At 35.2% G+C, this 18,281-nt stretch overlaps 1 protein-coding gene across 3 annotated transcripts in view; it reads left to right on the forward strand.

Annotated features, from left to right (window-relative positions):
* LOC138064460 (rapamycin-insensitive companion of mTOR) overlaps positions 1–18,281 on the forward strand; it is a 92,199-nt gene that overhangs the window by 42,905 nt on the left and 31,013 nt on the right. For all 3 annotated transcript variants that reach the window (XM_068927210.1, XM_068927211.1, XM_068927212.1), the window contains 13 exons: positions 438–564; positions 1,598–1,767; positions 2,014–2,081; positions 3,480–3,547; positions 6,023–6,105; positions 7,664–7,751; positions 8,761–8,851; positions 8,970–9,036; positions 9,139–9,219; positions 11,394–11,494; positions 14,045–14,207; positions 14,636–14,737; positions 17,211–17,257. In XM_068927210.1, coding sequence (XP_068783311.1) covers positions 438–564; positions 1,598–1,767; positions 2,014–2,081; positions 3,480–3,547; positions 6,023–6,105; positions 7,664–7,751; positions 8,761–8,851; positions 8,970–9,036; positions 9,139–9,219; positions 11,394–11,494; positions 14,045–14,207; positions 14,636–14,737; positions 17,211–17,257 — 1,256 coding nt within the window. The remainder of the gene's footprint in view (positions 1–437; positions 565–1,597; positions 1,768–2,013; positions 2,082–3,479; positions 3,548–6,022; positions 6,106–7,663; positions 7,752–8,760; positions 8,852–8,969; positions 9,037–9,138; positions 9,220–11,393; positions 11,495–14,044; positions 14,208–14,635; positions 14,738–17,210; positions 17,258–18,281) is intronic.

Genomic DNA, 18,281 nt, shown 5'->3' on the forward strand with positions numbered 1-18,281 from the left:
AGGAGAGTTTGTTTAACTGCTAACTATCCAAGAATAGGTATTGAAGAATCAGTGGTAGAGCGTGAGTGAACGTTCCACAAGAGTTTGTAACCTACTGTTTGTCATTGGATAGCGTTCTCTATCAATATAGACATATCTTGGAAAAGATCTGAAAAAGGTAGTGATAGTTCTCTCTGGAATAGTCATCCTATTTATCCTTTCTCATTAAGGTAAAATAATGCAAAAATAAAAAACTAAATCAGGAGGAGAATGGTAAAGTAAATTCATAGCAAGAGCAGAAGAAGTATTCTTGAAGATTTGTGCGATCCAACCAGATAGGCTGCTCCATATATTAACTGGTTGTATCTGAGAAACAGTGTGTCAGCAAGTCCATGAATGTATGTAGAGAAATACTACAAAGAAAACTGATTTTGTCTTTTTTTCTTCATTTTTGGCAGATGATCACTGTGAATGCTTCATTGTTTCCCAGTTCTATTACTAATTCTTTGATAGCAGTTGGAAATGATGGTCTTCAAGAAAGAGACAGAATGGTGCGAGCTTGTATAGCCATTATCTGTGAACTAGGTAAGATGTCTGGAAGCCAATTAAGAAAAATTTTGACATGATTGTTGTCAGTTTTCTAAGAGGTTCTGTTCTATGTTTTCATATTAAACAGCTCTATTCAAGTAATAAAGGGGGTCAGTAACTAATGAGATAGTCGTTAAATATTTTTAATGCGCCTTTCCTAAATTTAGCTATTAATTTGATAATAAAACAGAGTCACTTGAAACAACTTCACTTTTAAGAGATTCTAATTTTAAGTACCTGAAGATTTCAGGTACTGTACTTTCCTCTAAGATTAGGTAGTTTTTGTGTTTAGGAATTAACATTTTGCTGTCTTAAAAATGTTTCCCTGCTACAGTTGATGTTTCCAGTTTGTGAAAACAGTTTTTATAAACTAATGGATTGAGAACAGTGAGAACACCGTACATGAAGTGCTGTCAAATGTACAGAGCAATACTAAACGCTTTCCTTTAAATTTTTTAAAATGAGTGCTGTGGTTAGCTGGCTTCTGGAAGTCAGTATCTGCATCTATGTAAAGATATGGACAGTGATTTATACTAAATCTGTGTACTTCTATGTGGATGCTGATTTTTAAGATTTTTCCATTTCGGTATTAGTGAGAAATAACGAGCAGAAGTTTCAAGATACAAACTGTTTTAAGGAAACTTTTTTACATTCTAGTATATAAGTATTTTGTCCATGCCAGTCTGGTGAAACACAAATCCTTTTTTCTTTTTTTTTTTTTTTTTTTTTTGGTGGTGGTGAAATGCAGACTACTGTATGGACACTTGGTGAGAAATAAGCTAAGAAATTGTTGTACCATGGTGATTGACTGGCAATATTTTTGTTGATGATAAATGTAGTCCAAAATCTTAATTCATCACTAACATTAGTCAGTGCCATTAAAAGCTTTATATGCATCTCAGCAGTGTTCAGGGAGAAAGATACCTGTACTGCATAGACTATGAATTTTACTCATTTTGTTTGTTATATTGCCTTGAAATGTTTTTCCTTCCTATCACTCAGTAAAGTGAGGTGTTTTTTCTTTCTTTAGCACTTCAGAATCCCGAGGTGGTGGCTCTTCGGGGTGGTTTAAGCACCATCTTGAAAAATGTGATTGATTGTCAGCTAAGCCGAATAAACGAGGCTCTGATAACTACAGTTTTGCACCTCATTAATCATCCAAAGACTCGACAGTATGTGCGAGCAGATGTAGAATTAGAGGTGGGTCCAGTTTTATTTGTTTAGTGACAGAAATTAGAAAGTTACGTTAGGAATGAAAGTGTTTAATTTCCACTTTAGATTTCACCCTCTGCGTTAATACTAAATGTTTAAAATGTAAGTTTAGGCAAAGAGCATAATTATTTATAAAGCAGAAATAAATGACAGATTGGAGTGGGACTGAGGAAAGGGCAAGACCCCTTAACTGTATTCTTACGTGAAAGTAATGCATGTCTTTCTTTTGTTTAGCGAATTTTAGCTCCTTACACAGATTTTCACTACAGGCATAATCCAGACACAGCAGAAGGGCAACTCAAGTAAGTGTTAATGCTACTACTTGTGCTACCAGTTGTGTTCCTGGTATTGTAATTAAACTCTTTTCTTTCCAAAGTGAAAAGCAAAAGCAATGAACTAGTATTAGACTCCCTAACGTTGAATATGATAGCAGGTTAGGATGCAACTTTAAAAGGGAGCATTTAATTTTACACTTCCTCTCCCCCCATTATATTATTTTATTTTTAAAATTATCTCAGTTGTTATTTTTTTTTACTTTACTGCTGTGTTCAGGGGTTGGGTGGTCAGGCTCAGAGGGTGGTGGTTAATGGGTCATGCTCTGCCTGGAGGCAAGTAACAGACTTGGGGGTCTGACTGGTTGGGGAGAAGTTCTCATAAGCAGTGTGCCATTAGCAGCAAAGAAGGTTAATGGTATCCTAGGCTGTATTAACAAGAAGCATAGCCAGCAGACTGAGGGAAGCAATTATTCCCCTCCTCTTTGCACTTACTAGACCTCACCTAGACCACTGTGTCTGGTTTTTGGGCCTCCTAACTCAAGCAAAACATTACGAGACCGGAACAAGTTCAGCAAAGGGCCACCAAGGTGATCAGGGAGCTGGGGCACTTGCCCTGTGAGAAGAAACTGAGTGGATTAGGCTTTGTTCAGCCTGGAGAAGAGAAGGTTTAGGAGGGGAACAGAAAAGCTGCCTTTTCAGTACTTATGAAGAGGTTATGAAGAAGATGGAGCTAGGCTTTTCACGGTGGTGCACGGTGGGAGGACAAGAAACAGCAAAAATAAATTGGAAGAAAAAAAGAGGTTCCGACTGGATATAAGAACAAAATTTATTCTCATGAGGACAGTCAAGCATTGGAACAAGTTGCCCAGAGAGATAGTGCAGCTTCCATCCTTGGACATTTCAAAAAGACCCAACTGGATAAAGCCCTCTGTAACCTTGTCTGGTCTCATAGCAGACAACTGCTTTGTGCAGGAGTTTGGGCTAAGAGACCTTTGGAAGTCCCTTCCAACTTGAATTCTGTGATTCTATGTTATCAAACAGCAATTGGTGCTCAGGTCTAGGTAACTGAATCAAGGTGCAAGTCTTTTGGCCCTCGCTGTAGTTACACTGTCCATGGAAGCTTGACCAACTGCAGGTATTTAATTTATTGTGATCCTCCTACCATGGAAACTGCTGAAAAAGAAAGCAAAACTTAAAATTGTAATCTTTGGGTGTGTGCATACATACCAGATATATGTACATATGTATGTATGTGTATGTGCCTCATGTTATACACAATATAGGCACATTAAAAATATTTTTTAGTTAGGGTTTCATTCCCCATCCAAAATCTCAGTGAACTACTTCTATTTGCTGTGTTATTAACACTGTTTATCTTATGGTAGCGTAACTACGTATTATGAACTTTTGCTGTTTTAATAACAGAGAGGACAGAGAAGCACGGTTCCTGGCTAGTAAAATGGGAATAGTGGCAGCATTTCGATCATGGGCAGGTAAGATTTTTTTTTTTTTGTTCGTTTGTTTCAAGTTGAATGGTTGGAAGGCAATTTCACCTTTCAGAGTAAAAGAATGGTTTATTTAAGAACCAAATCTACCTGTCTTAATCTGTCTTCTATCATTACCTTCCTAAAATGGGACTAAGGTTTGATTTTTACATGGGAGGATTCATAAATAGTTTGCTTTAACTCTACTGACAAGATGCAGCTTTTTTTTGTCAATATAGAATACTGTACCAGTTGTTCTTTGGTGGTAGTTGCTGGTATTTGATGGGTGAGAGGATGTGAAAAATAGCTTTGTATTGTAAGTATTTGCCTTAGAGATTGTTTTGCCATTGTGAATTACAAATCAGTTTCTCTATGCAAAGAGATGTCAACAGAGCAGTTTCATTAGCAAGTAGTTTTACCAAGTGCTGAAATTGAAGGTAAATCCCAATATGGACATAGTTTTGGATTTTTCATGTAGAAGACCTTTCTTAATTGAAAAAAGTGTTGTTCTGCATTTTTCTAAGTCCTTTCTTTGCAATAGTACAGTATCTGACATGGAGATATCTGACATGGAGCTCTTATCTCGGGGACTGCTCATTCTTTTACAGTCAAGCCAGTGTCTTTAAAATAAACTAAATCAGTTGATAGGACCACTTACCAAAATTTTGGGCGGGACTTTTACAGCTTGTCCTTAGGAAGGATACAGACTGCATAGAAAATATTTTTGGTTTGTAAGACTATTTGCTCTATCTTTTAACGTTCTGAAAATGATCAGTAAGCTTAATTTAGCATTCACGTATCCTTCAAAAATTTCTCAGATGCGTTTCCACTTCATTGGGAAGGAAGCTTGGAAGGTTTCTGACAACTTCTGAAACTTCTAAGAAGCAGTTACCATTAGGACTGTTGCTGCATCTTCCCGAATTCAGACACTTGGAACTAATAGCATAAGCCTAAAAACTTTTAAGTGACTCAAGAAACAATTGTCTTGGAATATGCTACTTATCTTGCTACTTACAGTGTTATGCTTGCTTCCTTTTTGCTTGTTATATTACTTGTTATATTAGAGATTAATATTTTTAAAATATTGTTGGTACAAAAATGTTCTTACAGTGTTGATCTTCCCAAAAGACACATAGGAAACCAGGGCTGAGGGATTTGTTTTTGTCTGTCTACACCGTCTGCTGTGTCCTACTTCTCCTTGTTCTCCAGACTGTCTCTTATGCTCGTGTTCCATCGTATCCTTACAGATGAAACTGGGCCATGCAGCAATGACTGCATGTACCCGGATCTGTTCCTCTCTTGGAATGGGGATGTGGCTATTATATGCTCTTGGAAGCGAGGCCTGTGGCCTGTGTACTGCGGAGCATAGTTGCCCTTCGTGTGCATGTGGGTACATGTGCTTATCATTCGGTTTTGTGCCATGAAAGTTTTGAACTTGAGGACTTCTTTCTATGTAAAGAGTTTGTTAGTTAAGTTAAATTAGTATTAATGAAAATAAACAGATAAGTAGTCAATTTCCATCTTTTAGTAGTTTATTAATGAACAGAGATTTGGACTTATTTAAAATGCCTAAGACCAAGGTGTGTGCAAGCCTGGCATCTTTTTGTTCATTTAAAGTTGCATTTTCAGTTAACTTGTTTGCTTTCTGGATAGCATGTTACTGTAAGTTTTCACTTCTGTGACATGTGAAGAGAAAGGGTCGAAGAAATGAGCTAGGAGACTGTCCTTGCAGCCATATTTTGACTAAAGAGTTTGCATACAAATTGAGACTGAAAATCAGTGTAATCGTTAGCTTCTGGCAGAATTCTGCATTGTTTAAGAAAAATGGAAGGTTTGCCCTTTTAATATAGAAATATTGAATTAATTGAGTAGAATATAGTGTGAAAGGACCGAATTATAAGAGAGTCCCTGAAATTTTATGCAAAGTAGAATCAACTATGTTGATTATTCTGGAGATGAGCACTGTTCATTTGGGAAAAATGATTAAAAAGGTACACAAGAATGTTATTCCAAGGTATATTCAAACTTGCTGTTTAAAATTATTTTAGATTGAATGGAACTAAATAGTTTGTTAGGTTAAGCTACAACTTTTGATGCAGAAACTTCTTGCAATTCTGACAAGATCAAGCAGGTCTTTCAGGTGTAAGCTTTTTTCTGTCTTGCAATTTTATCTTTTTTTCCTGCCGTTTCTTCCAGGTAAATCTTGTTTTTGCAGATAACTTGAAAATAGTGTTTACAGTAGAAAGGGCAAAAGTAGCTGTAGGTGTTAGTGAAGGAACAGAGTTTTATAACTAGAAAGTTTTATGTTGAACACATACTACTGATTAGAAAGGAGATGACATATTAGAAAGGTGAAAAATGTTTATGATTAAGTCATTTTTGTCATCTGTGCTTGCACTCGTTCTGTGAAAATCAAATTTAACAATATGTCTAAAGCTTTTTTGTGTGGTAAGGGAATATTATTATGTATTTAATGTTTTCTAGGTATTATCAGTTTGTGCAAGCCTGGGAATTCGGGGATTCAGTCTCTGATTGGGGTCCTTTGCATACCAAATATGGAAATACGGGTAGGTGGTAAATATTTAGTATTGCAGTATGAATAATACTGGATGTTTCAATTATGCATTCTTAAAATTTTAGCAATATAATTGTTTAAGCACAAATTCCAGTTATGAGGCCGCTAGCCTGAAGTTTACTTGACCCTCACGTTCAAGCCTGTAATACCCTTGTAAAATTTCTGTCTGAGCTTAAGCAAGTTGCTTGCTTTTTCGATCTGAGGCTTCCTATCTGTAAAGTGAGACCTCCTGTATGTCTGACAGGAGGAGAACGAGAAGAGGGGGGGAAAAAGCGGCTATATATGGGGAGGGAAACGTATATTTAAAAATTGTCATACGCTCAAATGTTGTGGCAGTGAAATAGCTTATAAGTCAACTGTGAGAGTTAAGTCTTTGTTTTGTGTACCTTCAGTCTGTTGCTTTTTATCATTTTATGTAGCTCTTGAACTCATTCTGTAGAATTCCACTGTGGTTTAAAAGGAGTTGAAAAAACATTAAGGCACCACGAAATTGATACTGCCAGGAAAAAAGTTTAATAGCTTCCAGCAGTTGTTCTTGGTTTTAAGTTTAGTTTCTCATTCATACTTTGTATAGTGGAAGTCTCAGATCTGGTGGTATTTAACAGCTAAACACAGAACAGGCAATAGGAAAAGTCCACGTGGAGACAGACTAGATCAATAGTACATGAATGAATTTTTTTCCTATGGGAACAAGTCAAAGCAATACAAAGTAGCTGCAGTTATGATGAGTTTAAATCTGCAATGAATAAAAATGTGTCTTCCAAATTACTGGCTAGACTAAAAAGTTGTTGATGGCTGCAGTAACTTGTGTAACTGTTCTAAAAAACAAAACTCCTCAGTCAGGAGATCTGCCAATATCTTGTTTCATAACCTCTGATAGGCAAGGTAATGAAACTGTTTGTATTTCTAGTACAGAACTATGCATTAATTTGATTTTTATTTGCATATTGGATGATGCTGTGATCGTCAGCATCTCTCAGGTCTTCCTAAGTATGGAAGAGCAATCTGCACTTTCACTGTCATTCATAGTAGAAATTATTCAGTCATTTGGTGGTCGTATACTGTTTGGTGATGCATATGGTAATAACATCCAAGATGCATTTTTTTTCAGTTTTCTTCTGTAGTATTGTAAGTAGAACACTTACAGAAAACATTTAGCTAGAAGAAGTTCTGCTAAATGTAGTGAGAGTAGAGAGTTTTATTTTGATCACAGCTGTTGAAAAATATCAATTAGGGAGAAACTGTGCTTTTAATTTAGTAGCTTTTCAACTGATATACTTCAAGTACCCTAAGTTTCTCTAGCATTTATAGTGATACTAAAGCACGCTTCTGAAGTAAGCAAGCCCCTTCCCTTCTCCCTTTCTTCTCCAAATTTCTTCAGACTATGATAATTATATATTACCCTCCACACCCTCAAAAAAGCCAAAACAAAGACACTGATCTTAGCAGTCTATAGAAATCCAAACTTCCATAGTCAAATTTTAAAAATGGGGGGAAAAAGACCATTTTTATAAATCTTTAAAATCACTTCTTCCTTTCTTGCTTTCTAGCGAGGTCTGCTTGAGGTTCTTTATGATATATTTCGCCTTCCGCTCCCTGTGGTCGCAGAAGAATTTATTGAGGCACTTCTCAGTGTAGGTAAGTATTTAGAGCTAGTTCACAAAAGCGTTCTCTCTATTCACTTACTCTACAAATTTGAACCCTTGACTGTTTTCTCTATACTATAGATAATGTCAATATTAACTGTTTTATCACTGAATTCTTTGTGTGTTCTCAAGTCCTGTTTAAAGTTCTCTGTCAGCCGTGGGGCACTGAAGGTGAAACTACTAGAAGCCGAACTTTCCTCTGACATCCGTACTACATCAATTTTAAGTGTGATACAACAGCTGTAATGACGCATAATAGTTAGAGAAGACTGTAATTGTATTACTACAAATTAGCCTGCTTTGATCATGAAGTGTTATAGCTGTGTCACAGAAAAATTATTAAAAAGTCTATATACTGTATATGTTTCTATATACTGTATATGCACTAGCTATCTCCATTGCGCTTCAGCAGACTTCTGCTTTTCCGAAGGCAAAGGTATGAGTTTCCTGTCTTCATATTTAGCAGAGTCAGCCTTTTATTTTTAGAATTACTCCTTTTGCAACCCAAAAAGTATCCTCTCCTTTGCCTCACAGTACAAAAATAGGAGCTGGAGAGGAGCAAGTCTTAGCCTTCGGTGTTCCAGCAATTCTCTTCTCCAAAGTCTGATTTTAAATGTCTGTGCCTTGAGGTTGATTATAAAAAAGCTTAGTCATCATTCAACGGTTATAATAAATAAATCTTTCTTTGTCGCAAACTTGCTATGTTGCTACATATGGTTATACATGTTAAAGTCTTTTCTGTTAAACAAGTTTAATGTGTTTATAAATTTGGAAATTTTGTTATTTTGATTGTCCTAGCTTCAAAGTTAGCCTTGCTTTGTGCAGGAATGTGGGGGTTAGATAACTTGGAGAGGTCCCTTCTCATGTAAATTTTTCTATGATTTGAAACTTGAAATGACAGTTGTTGTTGATATAAGGGCTATTTACCTGATGACAAATGTTAAAATAACAGCGTGAAATACAGTTTATAGTTACCATTGTTCGTATTTTTCTTATTGTAGATCCAAGTAGGTTTCAGGACTGTTGGAGACTTTCTGATGGCTTTGTAGCTGCTGAAGCTAAAACTATATTACCCCATCGAGCCAGGTCAAGGTGGGTATTTCATGAACAGTATCTAAACTTTTTATGTAGATAAAATAACTGTTGTTCTGTTGCAGAAACAGTAAAAGCAATGTATTTTCTGAACTGTTTCCCTGCTGCTTCTCCTTAGGCCTGACCTCATGGATAATTATTTGGCTTTAGTGCTTTCAGCTTTTATTACCAACGGACTTCTAGAGGTAAGTGATGACCCTAAGCATGATGCTTGCTATTTTTCCCATAAGAATTAAAATAAGAGGATGTACATTAAATATTGTAATAACTTTTAAACTTTTTTGAAGGGTCTGGTTGAAGTGATTACAAGTAGCGATGACCACGTATCTGTTAGAGCAACTATCCTTTTAGGAGAACTTTTGCACATGGTGAGTAGAGACTTTCTGCTTAGAACTAGTGTTAGTAGCTCATTGTAAATTGGTGTTTCCTGTTATAGCCTTGAATGTATCCGTTATGAACTGGGGGCATCAACTTATTTTTATAAGAATCATGTGTTATTTTGTAGTACGTTATATGGCACTTCACATTTTAAAAGTAGCATGACTTATCTAGGAAGGCAGTACTGAAAGATGGGGCTTCTGCTGCCCCAGAGGTAATGCTCAGCTCTCGAACTCTCACCAGCACCCTTCCTTGCATCAGAAGCTAGTTGTAGTTTTAGGCAGGAATCATGTGAACTCACTCATCATTTACTGTATTTGGAAAAAGAACTATTGCTGCTTTTTGCTCTTCTTTCAGTGTTGGCAGCCTTGTGGCAGTGCGTTACGCTTTCTAACTCGCAGGCTCGAAGATAAACATTTTTTGCTGGAGCACTTCATATTATTCATCCAGGCAACTCCAACTTAGTGGAGCAGTTTTTTAAGTAGTGCTGTTGGCAGCTCCTGAATAGCACAGAGAAGCCTCACTTCCTGCCTCTTCTCTCCCCCTACTTGTCTTTTACAGTAGCTTTTCTTCTTTATGCAGCATCTCAACCAGGTTCAAGTCTTTACCATTGCACGCTGACGGGATTTGTTCTCATCTCAGCAGCTGAAGATGAGAGAAATTGTACGTTCATTCCACTGTATTTATCTTACTCTGGTTGCTGTAACCTGCTCAAGACAAAAAAAAAAAAAAAAAATTGAAACATCCTGCTCAAAGAGCGGAAATTCTGAGAATAACCTAAATTATTCTCGTATAGAGAGGATTTTCTTGTTTTCGTATATGAACACCGCAGTGCTACCTTCAGCCTGCTGAGGAGCCACTAGTGATATGTGAAGTGGTATGACTTACCTTTCTTATGAATATCCTTTCCTGAGGGCAGGAATAGTGTGTACAGAAGAGCACTTTGATTAGTGTTGTGTGGTGGTGGTTTTTTTTCAACATGCTGCCTTCTAAGAGAAGGCAAGGTCATGAAATACATCTTTGTCTTACAAAATTTGAATTTGCATGAGCAGAGTAGTTATCAGACAAAGTGTGTGTCTTCAAGCTTCAGACTCATTTCAATTCTGTTTTTCATACTGCAAAGATCTGCACCAAATCTTTGAATAGGATTTTTTATTACTATGGTGATTTACAATATCTCACCTCAGCAACATGAGTCAAAACCAACACAAGCAATCTGTTCTTTAATCTCCGTGATTAGTTGCAATTATCTTAATCTCTTCAAGTGATTTTTCTGTAAATAACTGACAGAATTTCTTGGGTATTCAGTCAGCTGCGTAGTTGAAAAAATGGGATCTGCGTTAAGGTACGTTGTCTTTGGTAGGTTCTGGGATATTTTTGTACGAGAGTGACTAGATGCACTGACTTCTGAGTATGTTGCAAGGCATATGTTCTGTCTTCTGAAGAGATGATTCCCTAATCTGAGATAAGACTGTTTTTCAAAATATTGAACAAATGTTTGTGCTTTGATTTTAGTTTTAATGAAGATGAAGAAAAAAATATTTCAATCTCTTTTGTTCTTTATAGTTTTCAAATATATTTGCACAATTATCTATATTTTCCAAATAAAACCAATTAAAAGTCTGTTCACTTATAAAGTTAGGTGAATGAATTCATCAGATATTTACAAGAATGTTATTTTTCTATGCAGAATCATTGGTAGTTGAAGGTATTAAATGAACCTCATCAATTTAAAATATTATTTCTGTTTTTTGTTATACTTTTTAGTATTTTTATACACATGACATAACTATAACTGAATGCAATAAGCTGTTTTTGTTATTTTTGTATGTTTTGTTTATTAACAATGCTTTGCGTGTTATTGCATGCTATCACTTTAACTAACAGACACCAATGCAAAAAATTAGAAGGCTCTCATACCAAGTCTGTGTCCTAAAATTCTTAAAATTACTTTTTCAATTGTATTTCAGACTGATTAATTTGAACAGGTTTTTGAAATGTTATGTGTGATTATTGCTCTCATGTTTTGCAAAAAGTGGTTTTGTTGTGCATTTGTGAAAGTTTTGTGAAAGGTGGTAGAGTCTTCCAATGCTGGTTCTTGGAGATAGGTGAAAATGTTGTAATAAGTTATTCTGGTTTTTGTTTGTTTTTTGGTTTTTTTTAGGCAAACACAATCCTTCCTCATTCTCATAGCCATCACCTGCACTGTTTACCAACGCTAATGAATATGGCAGCATCTTTTGACATCGTGAAAGAGAAAAGACTGTAAGAACACTAAATTATACTTAAAAGTTAAAATGTGCGCCACCTTCTCCTTCTCCCCCCCCCCCCCCCCCCCCCAGATATGTATGTACTGCAATTGAATGAAAACCTACATTATCTATTTCTTGGTGGTTGAAACCACTGCTGTCTTTATTGGGGGAGAGTGCATATGGAAACGCTCTTTGACATTTATTAGAGAAGTGCTGTTTCCAGTGCATGATTCCAAAAATGCAATATATTTACAGTAATGATTCTGAAATTCAGAAATCCAGAAAGGAAGTTTTGATGGTAGGTTTCAGAACATGTTTTGCATATATTGCAAGTTTTTTTTTTTTTTTTTTTACACAGAATTTTTCCATAAGCCACTGTTTGATCAAGCAACATCTGAAATGTGTTCCGTGTTCTACCTCTCCATTGTTTCAAGTGGCCTATTTGGTGTTTTGATACAACTAAGCTTTGCAAACTAAGAATGCCTATGCCAAATCTTTTATTCAGTTTTTGTTTATGTGCAGCTAATTAAATAGATAATTGGCCAAACTAGGGAATTATTTTTAGCGTAAGCACGAACAAAAATGTAATGTTGGCCTGGGGCTCTTTTCTTGAACACTTTATTCTTCTATAGAAAAAGGTCACTGTAACAATAGCAATTATGTTAGAACTTCTTTATGCTTTTGTTTGAAGCTGTCACTGAAAACTTTTTCAGTATGTTCCTTTCAGTTCCGTTTAAACATAAGAACGCATGAACAGAAGTTTTAAATAATTGTTCAGTGAATGCTGCAGTGGCATATTGTTAAGCATCGTTAAGAACAACTTTTTGGCACGCTCGTGGTAATCAAACGAACATCCGACTTGAAACAAATGATTAAATGATTAGCTTCTTATTCCTTGCTGAACTAGGAAAAAAAAGAATCTGAAATCTTTAATATTACAAAAAAAAAAAGTTATATGAGATGTTTTGGTAGATCAGATCATTACTCTTGCCGTTCCTGATCTGACTGGTCAGATTAGTGTTCTGATAAAATATCATAACTTAACATTTTGTCTTTTGTTGTGTTGTCAGTAATAAATTACAGAATTCTTTTCAAATTGCTACAGGAAAATCATAAATGCTGCTTGTAGTGTGCTTCCCAGAAACTTTCTGATCTTCCATTGTTTTTAGTTTTGAGGATGGCACATGTCACTTTAAGACTTTACAATACATCAAAAGACAATTATCTTTCAAAAAAGCTGTAGGCAGGTATCTCAGGTATCTCAGTTTATTGTGCTTAAGCCACAGCACAAGCCTCTATCTGCTGCAAAAGGTCGTGTCATTAATTTAAAAAAAAAAAAAGTTTTCTAATAGTGACCCTGCTAAAATAATAGTGAATATTAATGTAAAAATATACTGAAAGTAATATAATGAAAAGAAATTTTATATAAGCTTTGGTCAAACTCATATTTTTCTTTCTCATACAGACATAAATGATTAGTGGAACAAAGGTGGTTTTCTGTCTCTGTCTCGTAACTTCCTTCACATGGGTTTTAACTTGATCAATGCTGTGGGAGGAAAGGAAGGTTGAAGAGCAGAAAGGATATATTTGTGGATTCCTTGGAATTATTTTTTTTCTTTTTTTGCTTTTTGGCCTTTGTGGACATACCTCATAGACTGTTTTTGTTGGAAGAAAGTGATTTTGTAAATGTAGTATCTGTTGTATTTGAGAATCTTGTATTTGGTCAGTGCTCTGCATTGTCTCATACTCTGAAAAACTATAAGCCCTGTTACCGATTAAGCTTATAATTTAGATGAGTGAACAAATTCACAGTTTTGTATTTGAAGATACGTAAAGTAAGATAAATAAAAACACTCCCCTATATGAACTCTTATTTTGAAGCATTTTTAAAATATCATGCCTTTATGGGAAATAAAGGTAAACTGAGCTCTTTATTTTCAGACCTCCTTATTTTACTTGCTCAGCTGTTTTTTCTACCAGCACTGTTTTGTTGATTAAGTGATTCTGCCATTGTCAAATATATATGTATATTTTTGATCACTTCCTAGATTTTCCCTGGAAAACGTCTTAGGTGCTGTCATTCAGCTTTTTGAATATAAAGAGCAGAAAATATAATATCAATACCCCACTACCCTCTAGAAAATGGCAGACTTACCAGAAATACTCTATTAGTTGAAGCTGAAGCCAGCCCCCTCAACTTTACAGCTGAATGTTGATCTACTGTGACGTCTTACAAATATTTCTTCAGCTTAAAGTTTGCAATATATTCACCTGTGAAGTCTGAAAGATACCACTGATTGCAGAGTAGAAGAAAAGACATCAATAGTAGCTTGCTCTTCAGCGCTGGAAATTCCGGAAGATAATTTTCTATATAATTTCTATACAAGACTGAGGGGTATAAGTGCATTAAAACTTATATCTAAAAAAATTTTTTTTTGGCTTTAGATCGCTTCTTGTTGGTGAATTCTTGCTTGAGCTATGTCTTTTTAACTCAAGATTTAGCAGTAGTGTTCTTCATTTGGGTAGCAGTTGTCCAATACTGATTATAATATTTTTCTATTAGACGAGCAAGTGCTGCACTCAACTGCTTAAAACGCTTTCATGAGATGAAGAAAAGAGGACCTAAACCTTACAGCCTCCATTTAGACCATATTATTCAGAAAGCAATCTCAACCCACCAAAAAAGGGATCAATACCGTGTGCAGAAAGACATCTTTATTTTAAAGGTATTATCATTACTGATTTTCAAAATTTTACTTTGACTTCGTATTTTGGAGGTTTCTGTTTTTTGTTTTCCTTCTCAGCTTCACTTTCTTTAATTCACAGCCATTTGTGATTTATTTGTAGTTTTTTTTTCATTTAATTTGCATTCTAGCTATGTGTGGATTTAATTTGCCTTATGTGGATACACATGTGGATGTATGTGGATTACATTTTATAGGACTTGAAGAATGAAATTATGATGGTTTTTAATGCTTTGTTGGCCTAATAGTGATCTCTTTTTGTTAGATTCTGATTGCAGTACCATAATCATGCAGCTTACTCTCAAATATAAAAGGCCTTCCAGTGAGCGTTACGTGAACAGTGTATCCAGTGACAAGATTGAAAAATGATGCGAGGAAACTTACTGTAGTTTTTCATGTCCGTATTACAGGATACAGAAGAAGCACTTGTAATGAATCTTCGAGATAGCCAGGTTCTTAATCATAAAGAGAATCTTGAGTGGAATTGGAATCTGATAGGGACCATACTGAAGGTGAGCAAAGAAAGTGCATGACTGTAGCTTTATGAAATTGTTGGAAAAAACAACTGTGTCCATTTCACATGTGAGCTTTGACTTTCTCATGCTAATACATTATTATACCCCATAATCTGTTTTATTTCAGAAAATCAGGATGTCATGGATTTAATCAGTGCTGATATAATCTTTTCATGTGCAACCCCTAAACTGCACGCACAAACGCCCCACAGTTAAACTGACAATTTCTTGTGTACAACTTAATAGAAACTTAGTAACATTTATATATATTTACACACACACACACACACACACACAAACTTACTTTATAAAATGAGATACAATGATTGTAAAGTTACCTAATATGTTAGACTTTGGTCCAAACTAGATAGGAGTACTGCCTCATTCAGCTTCATAGCAGATTCTTTTTTTTTTTTTTTTTTCCTTTTATATAATGTGAACTGAAGAGTAAGTTTGGAAGTGGGTTCCATAGATCAGACTTTGGATGCTTAGACAGAGCCTTGTGTGAAAACTTTAACTGTATGCAATCTGACTGTATATATGTTGAACTAATAAGAATAGTCTGTTATATCAAGTTCATTACAAAATTAAATTTGTCTTCATAAAATACTTAATAACAAGAAATATCTCCAAAAGGGAGGGTATCACTGCATCACTTTCAAAGGTCTGTGTCTTTTTTGAGCAGCAGACTTTCTTAACCAGTGAATACTCAGAATAATCTTAGAGATTATCTGAGCTCCTGTTGTTCTGTGCATCAAAGCTGTCCTCCTGTTGTTGCCACAAATAACTTTTCCTTATTATATTTTTTATAATAATAAAGATGATAGAATACGGAAGGGATTAATGGTGACAGACATAATCAAGATTGTGTGAAAAATTATGTGAGAAGAAATATATTTCTATGTATGTTTTCTCAAGGACTGATAAACTTGAGAAAACCAGAATCTGTCCAGTATAAAGGACTATATAGTCTGCGATAGTAACTTTACTCCACCAAATTTCACTTGTTTACAGTTTTTTTGCAGTATTATTACTAGATTTACATTCATCATAGATATTTCTGCTTTTGAGTCAGCATTAAATACATTATCAACAAACTACTCTTCAGAATCTCGCAAGTAGTCTCTGTAGTACTTTGACAATGGATGTTTCACGTAGCTGACTATTAAGGGATTTTTTTTTTCTCTAAACCCCTCCATGAAAATTAGAAGCAGAAAAGCTTCTAGGTCAAGCTCTCAATTTCCCTTATCTCAGACATTCTTGCAGTATGTTTTCTAGTGACCTGTTGAACAGTTTTAAATGTCTCAAAATGAGAGACTTCCATCTTTCAGAATTAGAAGTTAATGTGCTTTCCGGTTAAATTCTAACCACTTTGTTCCTGTTAACGTTATCTCAGTGCATGTTGGTGTTGTACAGTTTATCAGGCTGGTCCATCTTTAGCTCCAGAACAAGCAGGATCCAGATTCTGATGTTTGGGCTTCGTTATCTCATGGCAATGCATCTCCTCCTGTCTCTCAGCAATAACCTTATGGCCATGGAACACCAGCTTTCCTAACACCTCACTACTTTACTTCTCATTTTTTACTTGCTCAGCTTGCTATCTAAGCCACAAGAAAAGCAGCAAAAGTGGCAGTGGTCAGGATGGGAGGGATTCACTTTCGATCTGTCGACAGTAGAGCTTCATACTTACTCTGACACACGTGGGTTCAGTGTCACCAATCTGGTCAGCTTTACTGTTTGTTAGCTATTGCACTGCTGGTCTTAGAATACTAGTATATCAATTTGCAGTGTCGAACTGTATTGCTTGGGTAGGAAAGAACAATGCGTTTGATGCACTCTTTTCCACTCCCTCAAAGAAGATCCTTACTAGTAGCAACAAAAATAAATCTGAAACCGTAGAGACGACAGCTATAGAAACAGAGAAAAATTTAGTGTGGAGAAAGGATAGGTCCAGAAACACCTGATATAGCTTTATTTGGTCCTATTTGAAATGTTTTTCAAAGTCTCAATAGAGGAGTTTAAATACTGTTTTAATAAGCAATATTTAAGTGAGCTGTAACAGAATAATGACTATTTCAAAACTAATCTGATCAATAATGAAAACAAAAAACATTTCCCTTTTACATGAGTATTAAAATTTGCATTGTATTTGCAGAGGAGAAACTGAGCAAAATTGTTTATTTTTCATTAGCATGTCATAGTTTGCTATTTTCATTAGAATTGTGGATGTGTACGCATAGCATGCACCAGCATTCCCTCTCCTTCTCTAGAAAACATAAAACAGTTCTTGGAGCAAGAAGAGTGTGGGCTTTTCAATAAAATAAGAGTTGTTTTACAGGTAACATTAGAGGCAAGAAAACATGCTTCTAATTATTAGGTCAATTTAACTATAATGAAAATGAGTAAATTTTAGTGACTAATCAGACTGATGTACAAGTTTCATATAATGCTATATTTGCTGTTTTTCTAGTGGCCAAATGTAAATCTAAGGAACTATAAAGATGAACAATTGCACAGGTATGTAAAATTACATAGACATCCTTTGAAGAAAGAAATTTGGAACAACTGGTTTTTAATATTGCAATAAACTATTCTATGGATATGTCACGTTTCTAAAACTTAATGTATAAATAAGCAGCAAAAATGAAATTTTAGATAATTAGGTTGCATTATTTGCTTTAAATAAACAGGTCTTTAAGATTTAGTGGTTTTTTTTCTGTGCACAGATACTTAATATATCTGTTCCCTAAAGAAGAATCTCATCAGCTTTGCAAACACCTTATTTCATTTTAAATCTTAAAGTATTATGTCTTCAGTGTTTCGTATATTGGTGTTCGATGTCAACACTTGTTGGCCGATGTTGACAGAACAAGTTTATGATTGTAAAGTTACAAAGTTATAGCTTGTATTAAAAAAGGAAGATATTTCTAGTTGCTGTTAATGGTGAGGAAAGCATGTGTGATTTGGAAAAGCAAACAAAAAGACAACTTTGGTTCCTTTAATGTCTTCTAGTATTATAGCTTTTTTTTTTTTTAATCATTTTTGTGCATAATGTGGTAATTAGTTCTTGGATGTGACTTTTACCGTGTATTTTGGGAAACTGATTTGATTAAATTGTTGTTAAGAGTAGTTCTTTACTTGTAGGCGTTTCTCCGTGAATTTTTGAGAAAAATCTAAAGCTAAAATATACCCTGAAAGGCTCCACGCTGCTCCGTCTTAAATTTTTACTAAAAAGTAATCAGGCTACTTTTATGTAATGTTCCCAGCATAAGTGGTAGTCCCATTGTAATCATAGTCATAATTTAATTTTGCATTTGTTTTTGGTTTTTTTTCCTCCCCTGTTTTTTCCTTATCTAATCATTAACTGCTAATCTGTACTGTGCGGTAAAGGATTATTTTCCAAATCCTGTAGTTTATAACATTGCTTCTCTAAAGGAATGTCTGCAGACCTGGCTATGATGCGTGTGTGCACACGCACCCCCACACGCTATTTCCTGGTTTTGTACGCAAGCGTTGTTCAGTGGCTAAATGATTTAATGCC

Source organism: Struthio camelus, chromosome Z, assembly GCF_040807025.1.
Source record: "Struthio camelus isolate bStrCam1 chromosome Z, bStrCam1.hap1, whole genome shotgun sequence".
Lineage (NCBI taxonomy): Eukaryota > Metazoa > Chordata > Aves > Struthioniformes > Struthionidae > Struthio > Struthio camelus.